Source organism: Bactrocera neohumeralis, chromosome 4 (genome assembly GCF_024586455.1).
Source record: "Bactrocera neohumeralis isolate Rockhampton chromosome 4, APGP_CSIRO_Bneo_wtdbg2-racon-allhic-juicebox.fasta_v2, whole genome shotgun sequence".
Lineage (NCBI taxonomy): Eukaryota > Metazoa > Arthropoda > Insecta > Diptera > Tephritidae > Bactrocera > Bactrocera neohumeralis.
In genome coordinates this window covers 48,313,500-48,335,232 of record NC_065921.1, presented here as the reverse complement: position 1 = coordinate 48,335,232, position 21,733 = coordinate 48,313,500, and the positions used below count along the sequence as shown (strand labels likewise).

General features: G+C 37.8%; 1 protein-coding gene across 2 annotated transcripts in view; it reads left to right on the top strand.

Annotated features, from left to right (window-relative positions):
- The first annotated feature begins 9,311 nt into the window (after positions 1-9,311).
- The window catches only part of LOC126754520 (protein CBFA2T1), a 71,147-nt gene continuing 58,725 nt past the window's right edge, over positions 9,312-21,733 (top strand). Inside the window, exons 1-2 of one of the 2 annotated variants that reach the window (XM_050466575.1) lie at positions 9,312-9,658; positions 10,942-11,209. In XM_050466575.1, coding sequence (XP_050322532.1) covers positions 11,207-11,209 — 3 coding nt within the window. In that variant the 5' untranslated portion in view covers positions 9,312-9,658; positions 10,942-11,206. Of the gene's footprint in view, positions 9,979-10,941; positions 11,210-21,733 lie in introns of both variants that reach the window. The other variant, XM_050466574.1, reaches the window with a different exon arrangement.

Genomic DNA, 21,733 nt, shown 5'->3' with positions numbered 1-21,733 from the left:
AAAAAAAAATAATATTTGAGAATGTCGCAAAATAACCAAAGTTTGTGTCACATGCTCCAATTGTGCCACATTTGCTTTATGTATGTATATTTGCCCTTCCTGCTTCGTTTTTGTTGTCGCATAATTCAACGTTTTGATTGTTGTTGGTCGGGCGCCCTTGTCGGCAAAATACGTCAGCTTATCACAATTTGTCCGCTAACATTTCCCACGCAATTTCGTGCAATTTAGCAGACCTTGCACGAATTCGGAGGGCAACAACAGCTATAACAAGCATACAGCTGAAAATAGCAATAAAATCCCGAGGAGACGCATTGCCTTTACTACCGTTTTGGCACTGACTGTGTCGGTGGTAGTGGCTGTAGGGGTTGGCGGTGGGAATTGCCGTGATTTCAATTCATCTGCTACGTCGTCTACTTTATTTGCCGCATCAGCAACAAATGTTTCTCTTGCTCTCCCACTACGTTCTCCTGTAATTTGGCCACAGCTTGAGAGGCCAATTTAAGGCCGTCAGCAGGTTGCCATACTATAAGATTTGTAAAACAATTTATGCACTTAAGAGTAGATATGTGCCAGTATATAACCGACTATTTCATTAGCCTAAACTTAATGTACTACAAGTTGAAATAATATACAAATTTTAGAATTGTCTAAATGTGAAAATGAGCGCAGCAAACCCTGCTCATAAAGTTCCTGCTGAAAGAGCACTAACTTAAATATATGTAGCAGGAAAGTTTAAGCAATGATTAGGAAGCTTCAGCTCTATATCATTGATCAGGAAGTTTCAACACTATTTTTTAGTTAAGTTGCCACATCTACTATTGCTGTGCTCACCCAATTTCACTGGCATAGTTTGATATTTTTTAAAAGTTGGACCCTTTTTAGATCATCCACCTCTGTGTATTTTAGATTTATATTTAGATTTTGAAAATGGAATGGAATTGATTAATTTTTTTTTTACTTTAAACAGTGTTCCTATATTGTTTATTCAGCAAAACTCTATCGGAAATGAACGAATATATGTAAATATGTAAGAGGCGAAAAAGTTTTGAGGTCGAGAATCCTTAGAAGATGTGTGTTGCAGTGGAGGCTGAAGGGTCCAAATATTATTTGAATTCCTCAGGTTGAATTCTGAATATATTCCTGAAACTTTCCTTTCATATATGATGGAGTGGCGAAATCGCAATTTTCTCTTTAAGAGCATCTCGTTTCAATTTTTTGATTTCTTTATAGTTATAATTTATATACATTTTAGCCTTTGAAAGAAACGTTTTTTATAACCCTTTTTGATTATACAGTTATAAAAGATTCTATGCACATACCCAACCTTTAAAATGGTATTGGACTCGTTACGCTCTTTCACAATTGAAGTTGCTTGGTAGCAACTTAGTCTGGCAAAAGAAAATTGGTCTACTTCTACAGTAATTAAAAATGGAAGAAATAATTTTAAGACTTTCTACTCCATTGTTCTTGTTTAAGCTTTTATGTTCTATATGCTTACAAAAAATTAAAAAAATTAATCTTTTTAAGAATCTGAATATATTAAAAACTTATTTTAAAATTTTTGTAACATATACATATGTAGGTACAGAGTATAAAAGCTTTGTTGTTTGTATCACCTAAAACTAATCGAGATATGTATATATAGAGCTCTAAGATAACGAGACGATTTGGAATCCAGGTGACTGTCTGTCTATTCGTCCATTCGCCCATTCGCCCGTTTGTGAGATGTTAGGAGACGATGAAACTTCGTATACATACATATATATGTAAGTACATGTTTACTGTCCCCATAAGAAGGTGGGGATTGTAAATATAAAATAATTTTTAATCGCCATAAATCGAAAGGGATATTGAGAAGAAAGGTACATGTTATATGCATAGTGGTTTTTATATCATAGTATGTTGTTTTATTATTTTAAAACTATTGTTTTATAAGTGCTCTTTTGAGTGGTATGTTTTTCTTTATACTATATCGATTTCAGGTATACAAAAAGTTGTGATCTCTGTCTCGCCCTAAAATGAGTCAAGTTTGCTTATATTGTTGTTGTTAATGTTTTCTAAGTCTATGCTTTTGATTTCAGCTGCAACCTTTTGCTCCTCTCTACGTTATTCAAGTTATTCTACAAGGGATGCATTTTTTTGTGTGTTATTTTTCATAATTTTTTGTATATTTTTTATGTTTGTTTTACATATGTTTGTCATACATATATACTTGAGCTTTGGTTTTCATTTCATCATTTTTTCACTTTTATCGAATGTTTGTTTTATACGATCTTTTATCCAGGCACATTACATCGGTATAAACTTTAACGCCTGTTTATTTTTGAATTGTGGTGTTTAGCAAAAAACTTGATAGTAACTTTTTATCCTGCTTTGATAACATTTTAAATGAAAAAACAGACATCCTGAGCAATTAGAGGTCTCAGAATCAGATTTTGAAGTTGAGATAAAAAAATTATTGGACACACTGTGTCACGAATGTAATTAATGAACGCAACAAGTCCTCTCAATACCTATTATAAATAGGGAAATGTGGCTTTTTTGGTATTTTTCCTGGGCAGAGCGAATATAAGCAGACATTTGAAAAAAAAAATAATTTGGAAGACAATAATTTATTTGTCACGACATACATATGTCCCTCTACAACTACTAATAAAATCGCAAAATGATAAAGAGCACGAACAAATTTGGAAGAACTCTAGACCTTCGTCCACCCGCTATTGCCGTCCTGTTCAAATTCAATTTCAAAAGAAATCAGTTCAAATGCACTAGATTTACGCAAGACCCTGCAAGGGAATTAACTTCAAAATATTCCTGGTATTTCTTCCTTCGTCATCCCACAAATTTTTAATTCACGCTTCCGATGTTATTCAATATGCACCAGTTTCAATTGGAGAGCTTTCAGAAGAATCTGCTGAGTCAAGCAATAAGGACGTTAAGATGTATCGACTTTATCATACAAAAAAGAACTAACGGGTCTCTACACCTCCAACTACTCGAAACACTCCAACAATCGAAAACATACATATGTATGTATGTATATTGGCCCTAACTAAGCTCCGCGGGAAGATGCAAAACTGTCAGTACAACGCATTAAGAAGGGGCATTTGTGGTTTGAAAAATTTTGAAAATGTAGCAGTGGCCTTACCGTTTAATTGGCTAAATGCTCATATGTATCTCCCAAACCGCTAAATTAAAAATTACCAAATTTGCACAGGACAAACTTTTTCGGTAATTTTTCGACAGTTGGAGAATGAGTGAACCCCATATAAAGGTTATATATGTTGAAACTACTGAAAACGCCAAAACTCAATAAAAAAGGCGTCAGAGGCATTAAATTTACACTTGAGATGGTGCGAGAAGTTTCCATTGCAACCGGTATCAAAATTGGACAATGGTGTGTCACCGCCCACCTTAAAGTGAAATCCTATATCTCAGGACCTGCTGTACCGATCACCAAATTCGATACCTAACATTACCCTGAACATTCCTATATTAGGATGTAAAATGGTGGAAGTCGAACAACAGCCAAGCCTACTTCCCACATAATATACTTTTTTATTCTATATACTATAAGTATTTATTTCTTTCACAAATCATGCACCAATTTCATTCCATTCATAATTTCATAGTATAACGAATATCGAATTCTTTCGCAACGTCTGTTTTAATAATAAATTTTACCAATGCCTTAAAATACCTCGGACGTTGCTCTTTAAAAATTGCAATAGCATAAAATGTTCGGTTAACAGAACTTAACCCTTCCTTACTTTTTTCTTAATTTGTTTTCATTAATTTGGCGCAATCTGGCAACCATCATCTACTTGCACACTTTTTGCGTCCAACATTCGATATGGCCGACTGTTTGCCCTCGGTGTGGTGTCGCTTCTCATTTATTGTTGCGCAATTGTTGGTCGTATGACCAAATCTCACCTAATGGCGTTTTTCATCATTTGCCGGCTGATGCTTGCTTTGAATTTGTGCTGGCTGCTGTGTGTAGACGGTGTGGCACTCCGGCAGCTGTGCACCAACTGATGGTGTTGTTTTGGGGTGGGTCGGTGGATCTTATGCGGGTTTATGTGCAAACTTCGTGTTCGGCTGCTGTTGGCATTTTGATGCTTATACTGTTTGCTGATGTTGTTGCTGTTGTTGCTGTTGTTTCTGTTGTCGTTGTTAACACGGCTGGCACTTTCAGCTTACTTTGACTTTGGCCTATACTGTAGTGCCCTAGTGCGTGTGGGTATGCTTGTTTTTATTCCGATTGCACGCGAAGTTTTATGCCAAGCACAGCTTGTACCACCCCGCATATTGAATCGCTATTGGCATATTCTATGTGAGATGCTTATGGTTTCCTACAGTTTTATAAAAATTTATTCCTTATTGGTGTCTTTTTTGTTTTGGTTATTCCCAAAAACTTGTTTTGTGCTCAGCTAGTTATAACTATTAGCGCAGACCGCTTACGCACTCATTGCATTTATTTCTTAGGTCATTTAGTTATTTAGTCACTGTTACTAGCATAAGACCGTCCGCAAGAGGCTTAAGAGGGGGCCTAACACTGAAACTTGCGTTACTCCATTCGAGATAAAGTAGCTCTTGGTGTCTTCGTCAGTATAGAAAATCAGGCTTCTGTTTTTAAAATTGCTTATTACAATGTGCATGAAATTTTGATCGAATGTTATGCAGAGCTTTGATTATGTGTGGTCAATTTACTGTGTTGAATGCTTTCTTTACATCCAATGTATGTAAATATCTCTCAGTATTTTTTGCACAATCCGCAGTATCACGACTTCTTTTAGTGCGTCAACAGTAGATCTCTTTTTTATAAATCCCTATTGTCTCTCCGAGAATCTCCCGGTTTTATGAATTGCTAAGTTTCGTATTTTCATTGCTATTAGCAATTTTTTCTTCTTCTGTGACGAACGAGTGTAACTCTGCAGTTTCTGTTCTTCGCTTCACATAGGAAATCACAAAACTTTTAAAAATATGATTTTTTGCTACGGGTAATTGTCGAATTCACGAGCTTTTTGTAGCTTTTAAATACTTTCTGAGACCATTTTACTTCGCTCCACCCGGCTACACTCTAGGCCAGGCCGGTCCAACATAATTTTGTGAAGGGCCAGGTTTAGCATTTTCATAACCGTAGCGGGCCAAAAAAAAAAAAATAAAATGACCTTCAGTTTTGGTATATTTATTTATTTATAAATAATTAATGTAACAATGGCCTTAGCATATAAAGATATTCTTATTCTTAAAATCTAATTAATGAGATGTCTGAAATTTTTTCTGTTTGCACAGCGCATCTGAGCTGGCGTTTTAGAAGTGGCTATGCGCAAAATGCCTTTAAGATGGCTATCTAATAAAGATGATCTGGTTTTTGATTTGTTAAATTTCATGCGAGAAAACAACTGCTCGCAAACATATGTACTACCAAATAAAGAAATATGTTGAATAGCCAGCTTAGTAAGGTTTGGGTATTGCCTGGGTGTAATATACTTTTTTAAAATTCAATTAAGTTTGGAAGACAATTATTATATGCTGTTTTTAGATGAGAGCTGCTTTGCAATTCTATTAACTCCAGCTGTAAACTCTGCGCAGCGCCTTCAATTTCAACATCAAATGGATTTTGAAATACTTTCATGTAGGGAGTTTGTGATTTGAAGTTTGCGAATCTGTCGTCAAACTTGTTCCTTAATCTTTGTAACATCAACACGTACTTGTCAAAATCCAGGGTATCTTGCTTTTTTGTAGATAAGGTCTCCCAATGAATCAACTGCTTTTGTTCCAGCTGCTTTTCCAACAATAAAAGCTTTTTTGTGAAAGCTAGAACCTGTTCGTATAACTGTGTGCATAGTTGGTCTTTCCCTTGTAGTTTTAAGTTAAGATCAGAAAGATATTTAGTTATATCAACCAGGAAAGCCAGATCAGCCAACCACTCCTCATCAGTAAGGAAAGTAATTTCTTGGTCTTTGTTGCCAAGAAAAATCTTTAAGTCGTCCAGCAGGGAATAGAATCGTTTTAGTGTGGCTGCTCTGCTGAGCCAGCGAACGCGACTGAAGTATACAATGTCTTCGTGATCTGAGCCGACATCAGCCAGAAAAGCCTGGAACTGTCTGTGGTTAAGCCCTCTTGCGCTTATAAAATTAACTGTCTGCACTACTTTATCCATCACGTGTATCAGGCCTATACAACTGGGATGCCCAAAGACTATAAGAGATGGCGGGCCGGATGAAGGGCCTATGCGGGCCGGATGGTGGCCCGGGGGCCGTATGTTGGACAGGCCTGCTCTAGGCGATGCCTAGTTAAATTTCAGAGCTTTGGAATTTGCGTTTGTTCCACGCATTGTTGCGTAGAATACTGTGACCAGTTCCTTTTGTATTGCGGATATAGTACGTTAGGCGGCGTCGTCGCCTGTTGCCTTTGTCTTTTGCGACAGACTAGCTTAAACAGGGCTGTATCAAAGTGTTGTGAATTCCAGCTTACCTTTCAAGAAGTGGTTCTGCTAAGAAGTTCTGTCTCTCGGGAGCACCGTATTTTATATGTAAATAATTGCCATATGGGTACTATTTGTGATAAACGTTAAAATCGCTCTTAAGAAGAAATCTTCAAATTCAGAAATTGCTGCTATGGGACGATCATAAAAAATTATAAAAAAATAACTTCTTATTCACCCATGTGAAACATATTTAAGGGACTCAGGAGCAGGTCTTTAAGGGTTGTCCCTTGCAAGACAATAGTTATTTCCGAACCCTGAAAGTATTGCTCACTTAGTATGGCGATATCAATGTTTAAACTGCAGTATCTTCACTTGTCCAGAGACTTCATTGTGTCAAGATACTTGGGACAAGACTGAGCACATGTGTTTGCTAAGTGTCCTGCGATTCCTAAAATGTGAATAGAGAAAACTTGTGTGTCGGATTACAACATTTATACGCCATGTGGCGATATTGAAACACCGGGGAATAGAAAATATTCCTGAAGGTGGCAGATCGACCACCCGATCTTTATTTTTCCCAACTCAAGTGCGGCTTTGGCATCGTGGGCACGCCTGTATACAAGAGCTATCTGTTTTCGCTCAAGTTTCTTCGAGGATAGTTATTTCGTCGAGGTCTTTGCACACGTTCGTGACGTTGTGGGTTTTAGGCTGTATCATAACCATTACACATACATAGCTACTCTGGAAAGATTCGGCTCTTTTGTCTTCTATATTTCTTCAGTTCAGTTCAAATACCAGGTATCCTTTTAGAGTTTTCCAAAAGTAGGTTACGTTTGTTTCAAGTTCCTCCAGTTCGCTGCCATTATTTTTCTCATGATATCTTTATATGTTATATAATCTTTTTTGAGACTATTATGGCGTCTGCTTTTGATCCATGGTGTTTAGTTGTGGTGTTTTTTCGTGTTATTTTCACTATCTTATACTTTTTTGTTTGAGTTTTCAGGATTCTAAGTAGCTCATCTCCCGCAGTGTTTTTGAAGTATTTGCCACTTTACAAATTGGGAATACTTGAGCAACTTGATCAGCTTGCTCCATTATTCTCTTCGATAGATTTTTGAATTTCTCGACTCTCTCATGCAGGCATATAGGCCTGGTTCAAATATGTGTATTTTTAGTGCAAAATTGTATTCTTGGATATTTTGCAGTCTTGATCTGATATCTTATTTTGCTAAGATCTTAGAATTCTTCCTTTCCACCCGAGTTTACTTATTCTAAGCTGAAAAAGTAACCGTTCTTAAAAAATACTTTCTATTATTAAGCTAACTCATATGTTGGCCGATATATGCGGTTTAAAGTCATCCGGAAATTGAAATATCTTTATATTAGATATATGAGGGCTTAGAAAAGTATTAACCCGATTAAACACATTTTTAGCAAACATACATACTGTAACGGATTCTCTCCAAATTTCAATTATATACATATCTCACATATTGGCCATTACTTTCTGTAAAAAGTCAACTATAATACTGGGTAAAAATGTAGGTGCCTGAACAGGTTTGGTTAGACTTGAGTAATTTTAAGTCATAAGGTTGCACACCTCCAATGCACTATTCGTGCAAATTTTTGTTCTGATATATTAATTGATTCTTGATTTCTGCACTGGACAAATGGAATTTAAAATTGTGTTATATGGGAAATAGACTTAGTTTTAGCCTGATTTTGTTCACACTGTAAGATAGGAGAATTTGGTTGAAATCGGCCTAGAAGGTTTCGAGGTATGTGATTTTATCTGAAAGTGGCCGGTGCCACGCCTATCAGCAAATTTTGACACTTGCTTATTTAAAGTCCTCCAGCAGGAGCGCTTCCGTTTTTCGTTTGTATATAGATATTTTTCCAAATTAGTAAATTTTCGAAACTAACTTAAAACTATAACAAAATAAATTTTTCTAATGTTACTCTTTCGAAGAAGTACTTCGTACAGTTTGAATCTGTTATTTGTCCACTGCTCTTATTCTCATATTCTTATAAACATCAATATGTACATACACACACATACATATATGCACATATGTATGTATGTATATACGTTCATATACAAATATGTCCGTCAGTCTCAAGCAACGTATAAAAATTTTTAATTAAAATATTAGTACGTCACAACAATACCATTTTGCAGTGCCATCATTCGAATACAACAACTTTGGCTTGCCATTCATTCATATGGAATAACATCGATAATACCAGATCAAGCATACAACCGCAGTGGAGGCAAATGCAATTGCTTAAGTGAGCAAAAAATAAGGAAAGGAAGGAAAAAACACCGGCTGCTCTTGAATGCTCATCGATGGCTGTCAGTTATTGCTTTACATATTTTTCAGTTTTTTGTTTTTGTCTGAAGCAAACGCCTCTGTTCAGCGACTGTGTGTATGTATAAATGTTTGTGTATGTGCATGTATAAAGAGAACGACGACTCATTGGCAGAGCAAAGAATGTAAGCGAAAGGTGCACAGCAGCTGTGAGCAGGCAGGCGCCGAAGGCATTTAGGCAACTGCCGCACACACTGTGCGCACTCATCAAGGGAACAGCTGTTTTGCTTGCCATACAAACGACATCCACAACTACAAATTATTGGATAGCGCGCATGCGTCAGAAAAGCATTTTCCAATTGTTATGGTGGACAACAGATGGAAGAAACGACAGCAAGCGTATGAGTCAATGCACATACACACACCCAACATATTAGCTAAGAGAGCGTGAAACTACGAGAGAGCAAAGAACTCAGTGTCGGGCACGACAGGACTAAACAGTAATGACATTTTAGCCAAAACGTTTTTTCGACCAAAATCGTAATGCCAAATATTAACGCGCCGTCGAACCGTGAGCACGTTCAAGCGGACAAATTACTGGATGCGAGGTCAAAGTAAACAACTGGTTCGAAGGCACATTCCCAACTGCACCGTGCTCGTATGAAACAAAAGCAAACCAGTCAGGCTAGTCATTTTGTCTTTGCAAACGCAAAGCAATGCAGCAAAGACAATTGAAATTCCGATGAGAACGTGGCGCTGGTGTTACGACCAGCTATCGGATCATATGAACTCAGTGCCATCGGAATTCGAGTTAGTGCCGGTTGTGTGTGGCGACCGAACAAAAACAAGCGGACCGGTTTTGTTGATCAGCACCTCCACTCTATGCCAAAATCGTTGCGCGGTGCTTAGTGAAAAGGTGCATATTTAGAAATATAAGTGATTTCTCTAAGAAATGAAAGTGAAGAAAGTTTGTGTCCTTAGTCTTTTGTGCACATACTCCTTGAATGCCCTTTTATGTAGATTTTAGCGAGCGAACGAAAAAATTTAAAATATAATTAATTTTTAAAAATTATAAACTAAAATGAAAACAACGCAACAAAAAAGTACTGGGCTTGCTAATGCCAAGACGAAGCAATGAAAATTGTATTTGCGTAAGTCGTACAACATATGCCATCGCGCAGCTGTTTTAATATTTTGCAACAAACACCGCGTTGCTGAAGGAATAAAATTCAAAAGGTAAAGCAATTGTAGTAATAATAAGCAAAAAACAAAAAACCAAAAAATAATTGAAACGCAAAAAATTAAAAGTGGAAACTGGACTGCTGAACAAATTTTTAAATTGTTCACCGATGAAGCATAAATAAATTTTGCGCAAAAGTGTATTAAACAGATGCCCCGCGGTGCGAAAGTTAAGTAAAAACAGCTATCAGAAGTAGGCAGCCGCAGCCGCCAGCCTAAAATAATAAAAAAATAAACATTGGAAACTTAACTACAAGTGCAATAACAACAAGTGCATTCGCATTGCATTCAAAGGCAAAGTTATTGACAAAAGGTAAACAATAAAGTCACAGTGAAGCGTTCCCGAGCAAAGCAGTTGCACGTGTCTAAGTGTGGACCTTTAAGAGGAAGCTCATATACTCGGGGTAAAAACAAACCGCTGCAACCTAGTGCATACGCTTCTTGGCTGCAACCTAGTACATTAGCCTCTACTACACCCCCTCACATTTCGGCTGTGTGGACCGTAGATGTGCCCCGGCTGAAACGTTGAGAAGGATAGAAAGCAGCTGCAGCTGTTTCACTGTGTCATCCAACTGACTGCCGCACAAAATAAAAAGACTGCATACATACATACCATATAATAGCGTGTGTACATATGTATGTCGAAAAATAATTATGGGTGCGAAATTGTGAAACAAAAATAATAAAGAAAGATACACCGTGGAGATGTTCAAAATTTGAGAACTTTCATAAATTCAACCGCTTTACAAAACACCGGGAAATAGACGGCGAATTGATATAAAACAGCAGCTCCCACCCATGATGTACATACATATGTAGGAGCTTTCAAGGCGTAAGCAATAACTAATTATAAGTAACTGTCAAAGAAGCTAAAAATATAACAATCGTTGTGCACGCGGTATCTTCGGCGGATCGACCAGTGATCTTTTAATATTCTCTTAAATGTTTGAATTGTGATAGATTAAGTTGGGCTTTGTGCTGTGAGCGTTTTGGAACTAAATCAATGATCAATCAACGTCTTCTCCAAACCAATTCACTAAGAAACGCATATGTTGTACTCTATCAATCATATGGCCCTCTCCCCTATAATATTTAAGATGAGAAGATGTTTATAAACTCTTCATTTTGTCAATAATTGAAAAATTTTCACGCTCTACGCCTCTTGGCAATCGTGACTTGGTAAACATTTGCACTGGCGGCATTTTTCTCCTTGGCACATTTTATTATGGTGAGTACACATTAACAATTTTACTTTAATTGCCAGCTAAATAAATTTTGAGACTTATATAATAATTTAAAAAATCATGTATATATTTGTGGACTACATAAGGTCCACATAAATAGCGTTAAATGTAATTTCTATTATCTTATTATAATTTAAGCGTATCCGCAGAGTAGACGCTTAACGCTCTGCTCGACGTCCACTTTGCGGGCACCCTAAGTGCCGTTTTCTCAATGTCTGGCTAGCAGCCTTCTGTCTTTTAAGTTCTTCCTAACTTAATCATTACTCCTTCTTTCGTAAATTGAACAGACATTAAGAACTCAGCCCTAAAACTATTGTAATACTAAACGGTAAGATGTTTCTCCATACAAATTAGGATTTTTTTATTTTTGTATATACATACATACATATAATAATACATAATGATTGTAAGATTATATCGTTCATTTGTCTTTATTTATTATCAAGCGACATTTCAAGAATGTATAAATACTTTACTCTGAGCTAAAAGCCAGTTGCTAAAAGTTCTCAAAAACGCACTCATGATGTAAAGTCAGATTATAAATCAATTATGATTTTCTATAGTGCAACAGAATGCTATTGGATTTCTGAGCGAAGCAAAAAGCTATACACGAATCAGTTGACATTATTTATAATGGAATAAAGGTAACAGATTAGATTAGGTTAAGTTAGATAGCTGATCCCTCAACGTGGCGGAGGAATCATACTTAGACTGTTCATTCAGTACTTTGTGAAGTCAAATGAAAAACTCCAGTGGCTAGCTATTAGCTGTCGGAAAAGCGCACTGAACCTACATATAACAAATTTGCTAAGGTGCTTTGTGTCTATTTCTGCTATATCACCTGGATGTCTAAGTGTATGAGACCCGTGGTATTTATGCCTTGTTTTGGCTAAAGCGAGGAGAAAGTGTTGTGATTTTTCTATCTCATCTTCTTCCAAACAGCTGATGCAGCTGGCATCCGGTAAGATGTTCTGCCTTACTGCATGAATCCCGATTGTACAGTGTCCTGTTAAAATACCAATAAGCATTGGAAGGAGAACCTTGCTAAGAGCGAAGAGCTCCCTACACCTCTTCCGATTCACTACAGACCAAAAGGCCTTACGGCTGCAAAGCTGGTGGTAGTTGATCAGCGCGTGCGGTTCAGTAGCAAATCACAGGAAGCCAATGGAGCCGCTACCCGTTCCCATTCTGTAGAACTTGAAGTACCTGTCCTAGCAAGCTCATCAACCTTACAGTTTCCTGCAATACCACGGTTGCCAGGCACCCAAGACTAATATCGCTGCCATACTATCGAAGTGGATGGTCACCACTGTGAAGAAGGTTCCGCTTTGGAGCAGTAGATCTACAAATTAATTCAGGAAAATTTTATATATCTCAAACACATAATTATTACCAAAAATCTTAAAGGAAAACAATCCCAATACCACATACTATTAACATGTCACTTAGTAAAAAAATAATCATATATAGCAAAGACAGCCGGATGTTCGAAAATTCTGATATTGGTTATATGGCGGGTAAGTCAAGTTTTCGCTCAAATTTATCTACAAAGTATTTTAGGCACAAATGTACACTGTTATGAGTAAAACAAGCTAGCTAATTTTAATTGAGATAACTCACATATTCGCCGATATTTGCGGTCCAAAGTCACCCCAAAGTTCAAATATCTTTATATTATGTATATGGAGGCTAAGGGAGGGATTGGTCCGATTAAACCCATTTTTGACATACATACATACCCTAGTCAGAGAAGTGCTATCCCTGAATTTAATTAATACATTTCAGACATTGACCGAAATTTTCGAACAAAAATCAACTATAGGTGCTGGCATTATTCGTAGAAAGTTTATTCCCGTAATATTAATTGCTTTTTGATTTGTGTACTGAAAATTAAAATCCTTCAAAAATCATCTTGGGCGACAAAGAGATTCCTCGTATGAACATAGTCATTAATGTTGCGTTGATGGCAGTGAACACAAAATGGCCACATGATATGTGCCAAATATGACGCGCTGTTTGTTTCCTTCAAATTGATTGCTTCAGCTGTTTGGCAGCTGCTCGGTACCACTTTTGAAATCATATTCACATGCGCACATGTGAAATTACCAAGTAAATAAGTATACGAGGCATAGAGTCAGTGGAACACTATCTTATTCCATCTCTATTTATGTATTATATGTTTGAAAATGTAATAAATGCTTACAGGTATGAATGCGTAATGTATATACAAGTATGAATAAATGTTTGTGCCCTAGTCCACAAGAGTTTTGTTGTTTCAAGGAATTTATGGATTGTGTCACGTGCATTAAATGCTTTGTTTATTCACATTCAGGTTTACCAAGGTATTCTGGATATAAAAAAACAGAGTATGATTTTGATAGTTAGTAATTATTAATTAATTGATAATGGGTAAAAGTTATTATGATGTGATACGCACATCTCCGAAGTCAAACACCGAATCGTTAAAGCTGAGAAAATAGCGTCCGTTTCAGATGAAAAATTATATAGATAAGGAATATAATTTAATAATAATCGTTGTTATTTAGTACAGGGTGTTCCAAAATTAAGTCTATCTCCGAAAAGAAACAGCCATTAATTTAGGGTACTCAAATATTGATTTGGATCCATCGCGCCGATGATAGGAAAGAAGGTGCCCATTAGGGTGGGTCGATTCCGGACTTTTTTCGATTCGGGATTTCTAATAGTGCGGAAAAGTTGCCTTAGTACTTCCTGATTCCAATGCAACTTTTTGTTTTGAGATCGGATTGCATCTTCAACCCCAACTCCGGCCTTGAAATTTCGGAAATTCGCCTAAAATCGTGAAATTGTCTACCTAAAATCGGCCTGCGGCCACACTTCTTGACGTTGATTTCGCCGAGTGCTATCACTCACATTTATTCACCTACGCTAAAGGACACGTTCGGATAGGTCTCCACATAAATATTTTTTCATCGAGTTCCTTCACTCTTGTCGTTGATTTCGCCGAGTGCTATCACTTATATTCTCTCAACAGAACACAGAACTCAAAATGTCTGTATCTAATTTTAAATTTAGACAGAAATGTCCTGTGTTTGGCATATATCCGACCAATCTCTCTGAGTCCCAGTTACCTACTTACCAGGATGTTCTTTTGTGTTATCAGTTTGAAAGATTTCGTATAGGGCGACTCCGAGGCGACAACTATGAACCTAGGAGTAAAGAGGTTACAGAAATAGTTGCAAAAAAGGTTGAAAATACTTTCAAAAAGTCATCTATTCCGATAGTTTCACACACCAGAGTTGTACAAATGCTCACCACATACCATAAGAGATTTCTGACTCTTAAACAAATGTTTTTAAGGAATTCAATAGGTTTGAGCTCTAAAAGAGACGACTTTGTCACTTCTGCCGGAAAATTATTTGACATCGCTGCTTGTAAATGCATTTATTTTTCTTTTTGCACTTGTCCAAAGGAAAGGAAAGTTCCTATCAATGAACAACTATTTCTCTTGGACCAGAGAACCAGAAGAATTGGTCGCATTGGAAGTGTTGATCTACCTGAAATAAAAAAGATTACAAAGAAAAATGAACGTAAAGAAAAGCTTTCAAAACGTCATTCAACATCAACACTTACTAGAAAAGTATCAGCTAGAACACGTGACCATTCAGATTAGCCAGACTCTCATATAGACGACAACAATGTAGGTGCGTCGCACATGGATTCTTCCAAAAACGATGCTGATGATGAACTTTCTCTTCCATCCTCTAAAACCAAACAAAACACACTAGTACTCGTATTAGAACACACTGCTTTAGCTGCCCAAAGATTTGGACTAAGCGATAGAGCAGCGGCCTTGATTGTTTCATCTGCTTTTCTGAATGTCAAAAAAAGCAGGTTTGATAACAGAGGATCAGGCTAGCTTTGTCACTGACAAATGCAAGATTAGTCGGGCAAAAAAAAAGTGTTGGAGTTAAGCTCCAAAACACCGAAAGTATTGACTCTGTATATGGGCTGTATTTTGACGGCCGCAAAGACAATACACTTACACAAGTCAGCGAAGTTGAAAAGTACTACCGCGACACTGTCAAAGAGGAACATATTTCTCTTATAGTGGAACCTGGTTGTCATTACTTTGGCCACGTCACCTCTCCTTCCGGGTCAGTTGAGGATGAGACGCAAGCTACTTATATGGCAACATTTACAAGACAATTCAGTTGATGTGGAACATCTAGAAGTTGTCGGTGCTGATGGCACCAACACGAACACAGGTTGGAAAGGTGGAATCATTCGGAAACTAGAAGAAAGAATAGGTAGGCCATTACAGTGGGTTGTTTGTCTTCTACATTTCTACGAACTTCCATTTCGTGCTCTTTTCGAACACATAGATGGTGTCTCAAAGAGTCCAAATACATTCTCTGGCGACATAGGTAAACTGCTCCCTGATTGTGAGAAGTTGCCTGTTGTCAAATTTGAAAGTTTTCCATCCTGCCAATTACCTTCTGAGGTTGTTAATCCGACCCAACTTAGCACAGACCAAGCTTATCTCTATAAAATATCAAAAGCTATTATTTCCGGCAATGTTCCTTAGATTTAGCGTCGATGCATCCAGGTAAAATGTGCAAATCGAGCTGGCTCACCTGTGCAAATAGAATTCTGAGATTATACATTTCTACTGACAAACCAACAAAGGAAATAAAGATTTTGGTCAAGTACATACTTACAGTTTACTCACCTTTGTGGTTCTCAATAAGATTCAACAGTTCAATCAAAGATGGCTCGCGCCATCTCTATGCTGCAATTCAAAGGTCGAGATACTTACCTGCTAAACTGCGCAAGCTTGTCGATTCATCCATTCAACAGAATGCTTTCTTTGCTCTTCCAGAAAACATTCTCCTTAGTACGATGACTGACGAACGGATAGAAGTCAGAAAGTTGGCCCTTGACCGTCTTCTGGCAGCCAGAGAAGCAGAGTCTGACACTGTAAATGGAAGGGTTAGATGTAATAAAGTGCCAAAGCTGATTTTGAAAGCTAATAATTGTTACGATATGATTAACTGGAAGACTATTACCTTGACTGTTCCACCAGTTCTTTGTTCAGTTTCTAACGAAGAACTCATGAAAGGGCTGTCGGGAGACACTGCAGAGGTATGGAAATTTAGTGAATTCCCCTCTCACACGACACCCTCGACTGCCACGAGAGAACCGTCAAACTGGTGACAGAGGCATCTTCTAAAGTTATTGGCCCCCAATCTCGTGATCGTTTTATACGCTCTACACTGAAATCTAGGCAACAAGTGCCAAAGTTTAGTACAAAATCTGATTTTATCAATAAATTTGACACAGATTCAGACTAAAACAAGCCTAACATATGGTTGGTTGGTTGGGTTGGGCTTGGGAGGAACCCGAAGAGCAGCCACCTCCACGCGGTGGGTTCTGGGTGACCAATACAGGTTAGCTGAGAGCTGCAACAATTTTCACCCTGCGTTGTGGCGCGCCGCCTTTTCGCTCGTATCTCGGGAACGGTTCGTCCTACGGCCATGAATACCATTTCGGTAGCAAATGACGTGACAAATAACTTTTGTTTTATACATTTTGCCATGAGATGCGTATTTCAGGCGCTAGGTAGACAATTTCACGATTTTAGGCGAATTTCCGAAATTTCAAGCCCGGAGTTGGGGTTGAAGATGCAATCCGATCTCAAAACAAAAAGTTGCATTGGAATCAGGAAGTACTAAGGCAACTTTTCCGCACTATTAGAAATCCCGATTCGAAAAAAGTCCGGAATCGACCCACCCTAGTGCCCATTCCACTACACTCAAAACGTTCCCGCCTCGGTCAACATCACTTCATGAGCATCCAATATAATTTTAAAATGTTTTGTACATAACTTCGGTGCTCATATGGAATTTAGCAAGCCATCTACGAATGGTTGCTTCATCTGGTGTGGAGCGCTGAAAACAATTCCCTAGCTGCTTTTGGAAAAACTATCATTACTTTTTCATTAAAAAATATATTTCATTAATGCGCGAAATTTATTTTTATCTTATAAATCGTTTGGCGACAGATGTGATGTGTTTATACAATTGTCTTTTGAAGATTAGACTTAACTACTTGTACATATGTTTATGTATATTCTAATGTAGTATGCTTATGTTTGTATGTATATTTTAGTTATATAAAAGTGTTGACTTTAGTTATTTTATAACAGTTGGTTTAATCTCTCAGAGAAAAGGAAAATATTTATACAAATTTAATATAGGTTGTCAAAAAAGTCTCGCGGTATTTTCGCTAGTTGGCGGTGAAAGCGCGTAGTTCTAGTTTTATTCGTCGCATCGGGTCATGCTACTCGTATACCTTTCTGGAAAGCTCATTTCATGCGCTAACACGTGTTTGATTGATTGCCGTTTCTTTTAAGTCGTTCGTGAGTTATAGTGTCGCAAACATGGAGCAAAATAAAGAGAAAATACGGCATATTTTACAGTACTACTACAATAAAGGCAAAAATGCATCTTAAGCCGCCAATAAAATTTGTGCAGTTTATGGACCCGATACAGTTTCCATTTCCACCGCACAACGATGGTTTCAACGTTTTCGTTCTGGTGTAGAGGTGGTCGAAGATGCGCCACGCTCCGGAAGGCCTGTCGTCGAAAATTGCGATAAAATCGCTGAATTGGTCGAAAGAGATCGCCATAGGAGCAGCCGGGTCACAAACAATACACCATGGCTGCATTTCTAGACATAGAGGGCGCCTTCAACAACATAGAAGTAAATGCGATAATTAATTCTCTGGCACATGGTGGGATAGATGACACTGTGTGCAGATGGATACTATCGATGCTTGAGAATAGGAAGATTATAGCTTCAAACGGCGCTGCAACACAAACAAGCTATGTGAGTAGAGGAACGCCTCAAAGGGGGGGTCCTCTCTCCGCTTCTATGGGTTGCAGCGCTGAACGAAATACTACTCCAACTAAACGGCGGAGGAGTGAAAGCAGTAGCGTATGCAGACGATATAGTGTTGTTGGTCTCAGGCATGTTTCCTTCAACAGTCAGCGAGATTATGGAAAGAGCACTTCGTAGGTTAAACCTATGGGCTAAAAACAATGGTCTAGGAGTTAACCCGAACAAAACAGAACTGATGCTATTCACTAGCAGAACCAAAATACCTCAGTTTCAACTTCCGGTACTAAACGGTACTACACTCACTCTATCCCCCACAGCTAAATACTTGGGGGTGGAGATTGACACCAAACTGTCCTGGAAAATAAATATAGAAAAAAGAATAAATAAAGCATACATGGCCTACTATACTTGTAAGAAAATCGTAAACAAGAATTGGGGCCTTAAACCAAGTATAATCATGTGGATGTATACGGCTGTCATAAGACCTATACTTACATATGGAGCTCTGGTATGGTGGCCAGCGCTAAACAAACAATACAATATTAGAAAATTAAATGGAATACAAAGAGCAGCATGTGCGGGTGTTACGGGTGCAATCAGGTCATGTCCGACTGATGCGCTCAATGTGATCCTGCATCAACTACCAATGGACATTTTTATTCACAAAACAGCAGCTATTGCGGCGATAAGAATAAAAGAATTGGGAGGTTGGAATCAGCAGAACTACGGACATAGTGTAATTCTAAAGAAGTTCACTATTAATAAATCAGACTACATTCTCCCAAAGCTGGATTTCAATAGACACTTCCAGGTGAGGATACCATCTAGACGAGAATGGAGAAGAGGTTCAATGGTAGAGGAAGATACCACCTCAATCTATACCGACGGGTCCAAAATGGACTGTGGAGTAGGCACGGGGGTATTCTCCGCTGATCTAGGCATATCTCTCTCTATACGTCTACCGAACTCGGCTAGCATCTTCCAAGCAGAAGTACTAGGCATAGAAAAAGCCTGCGAAGTTCTATTAGAAAACCACGGGAATATACATAAAGCAACTATATTTACGGACAGCCAGGCGGCCCTCCTGGCATTGTCTTCACCCATGACAAATTCCAGTACAGTTCACAACTGCAAGAGAGCACTAAGCTCAATAAAAGACAAGCTCCAGCTAAACTTGATCTGGGTTCCCGGCCACAGGAACATTTTCGGTAACGAAAAAGCAGACGAGTTGGCAAAGGCAGGAGCTTTCCTCAATGAATCCATGGCGGAGCTAATACCAAGCCCGCTAGGATCGATAAAAGGAGAGATCAATAGACAATTTCAGCAAATTGCAAACAACAGGTGGAAAAACATTACAAAATGCGTCATAACTAAACAATTATGGCCAACATATGACAGGAAAAGAACCAATGACTTATTAAATAGGTCAAGAAAAAGTATTTACAGAATAACAGCTACCACAACAGGGCACTGGCCATTTGGGGAACATGCGTCCAAAATGGGATTGCCCTACAACGACATCTGCCGTGGCTGCGGAGTAACAGGGAACAAGGAAACAATCGTCCACTTTCTCTGCGAATGCCCAGCTCTAGCACAGATCCGACACAAAACACTCGGAATCCACCAAGCACCAAACCTTGAATGGATTTCCACCAAAAGCATATCGGACATAAGTAGTTTCATCGAAACCTCAAAATGGTTTGAGAGAGAGGTGAAACGTAATAGCAGATACAGGAGGTTCTACGAATAGTGTATCAAAATGGCACATCAAGTGCTAATTGAGCCCGATAGGGCTGCACTCATACCTACCTACCTACCTAGCAGCCGGGCAATGGTCAAGAGCTGGGCATGAGTCATCAAAAACTTATTTCAATTTCAATAAAAAAAAAAATTCAATACAAATACCGCAAGGCTTTTTTGACAACCCATTAGTTACTAAACTTTCGAAATCGAAATGGAATACTCTCTTTAAGAGCATTGCTTAAAATATTTTCGCATAGTACTAAATTAAGAACTAAATATTTTATGATCAAAAAAGAGTGAGCCACATATTTTAAAGCTTAGAACATAGATGAGGTCAATAAGGCAGTTTTACGATACAGAAATACGATACTTCCGTGTGCATATGTAAATAATTGCGTATGAGATAAGAAACATTTGTTGCTACTGGAAACGAATACAAAACTGAATGGAAATTCTTTTCATCTGTTGGACATGGTAGACTCAACGACTACTTGTGACATTGAATATTGCCATTGCCCCAAGCAATTTGGTTGCTCCTACCTCAGTCGCCGATATAATTAACGGTGCCTCTGATATTGCATATACATATAGATATACATATATATATTAGGGTGTGTCATTCTGAGGCAACCTTTTTTTTCAACTGAAAAACAGGCTAAAAACTTTCGAAAATGTGAAAAAGAAAGTCACTCAAAAGATGAGCTCTTAATATTAATATTAAGAGGTGCCTGTTTCAAATTTCCTGTTTTCCAAATAAATAACATGGAAAAAATAATAATTTTTTTGTGGTGGTACGAGTAATTGTGCGGAGGTTATTATATGTGCACGCGGTGACTGCCAGTAGGGATGGTAAACTCGATTCCGATTCTACTCGAGAATCGAGTTTTCTCGTAAAATAATCGATTTTTTCGGAATCGATCTTCAGTAGTCGAGGTCGATTAAGAATCGATTTTTGACATCCCAGAAAGAAGCGTCGGAGACCCTATAAAGTATATATATAAATGATGAGTATGTTGACCTGAGTCGATTTAGCCATGTCCGTCTGCCTGTCTGTCTGTCCGTCCGTCCGTCCGTCTGTATATATTCAAACTAGTCCCTCAGTTTTTAAGATATCCTTTTGAAATTTTGCAAACGTCATTTTCTCTTCAAGAAGCTGCTCATTTGTCGGAACGGCCGCTATCGGACCACTATAACACATATCTGCCATATAAACTGAACGATCGGAATCAAGTTCTTGTATGAAAAACTTTCACATTTGACAATGTATCTTCACCAAATTTGGTATAGATTATTTTCTAAGGCAACAATGTAATTTCCGAAGAAATTGTTCAGATCGGTGAACGATAGCATATAGCTACCATACGGAAAACTTTCACATTTGACTATGTATCTTCACGAAATTTGGTATAGATTATTTTCTAAAGCAACAATGTAATCTCCGAAAAAATTGTTCAGATCGGATTACTATAGCATATAGCTTCCGATAGCCGAAGTTAACGTTTTTTCTTGTTTATATCTAAAATTGTAATTTGGAGTATACGACATCTTTTTAGCATTCATAGCCATCAGTCCAATATGTTTTGTTCGACACTGTATATACTTATAACAAGTAAGGAAGGGCTAAGTTCGGGTGTCACCGAACATTTTATACTCTCGCATGATAAAGTGATAATCGAGATTTCATTATACGTCATTTACATATTTTTCAAATACCGTATTTGTGTAAAGTTTTATTCCGCTATCATCATTGGTTCCTAATGTATATACTCGTATTATACAAAGAAGGCATCAGATGGAGTTCAAAATAGCGTTATATTGGAAGAAGACGTGGTTGTGAACCGATTTCACCCATATTTCGTACATGTCATCAGGGTGTTAAGGAA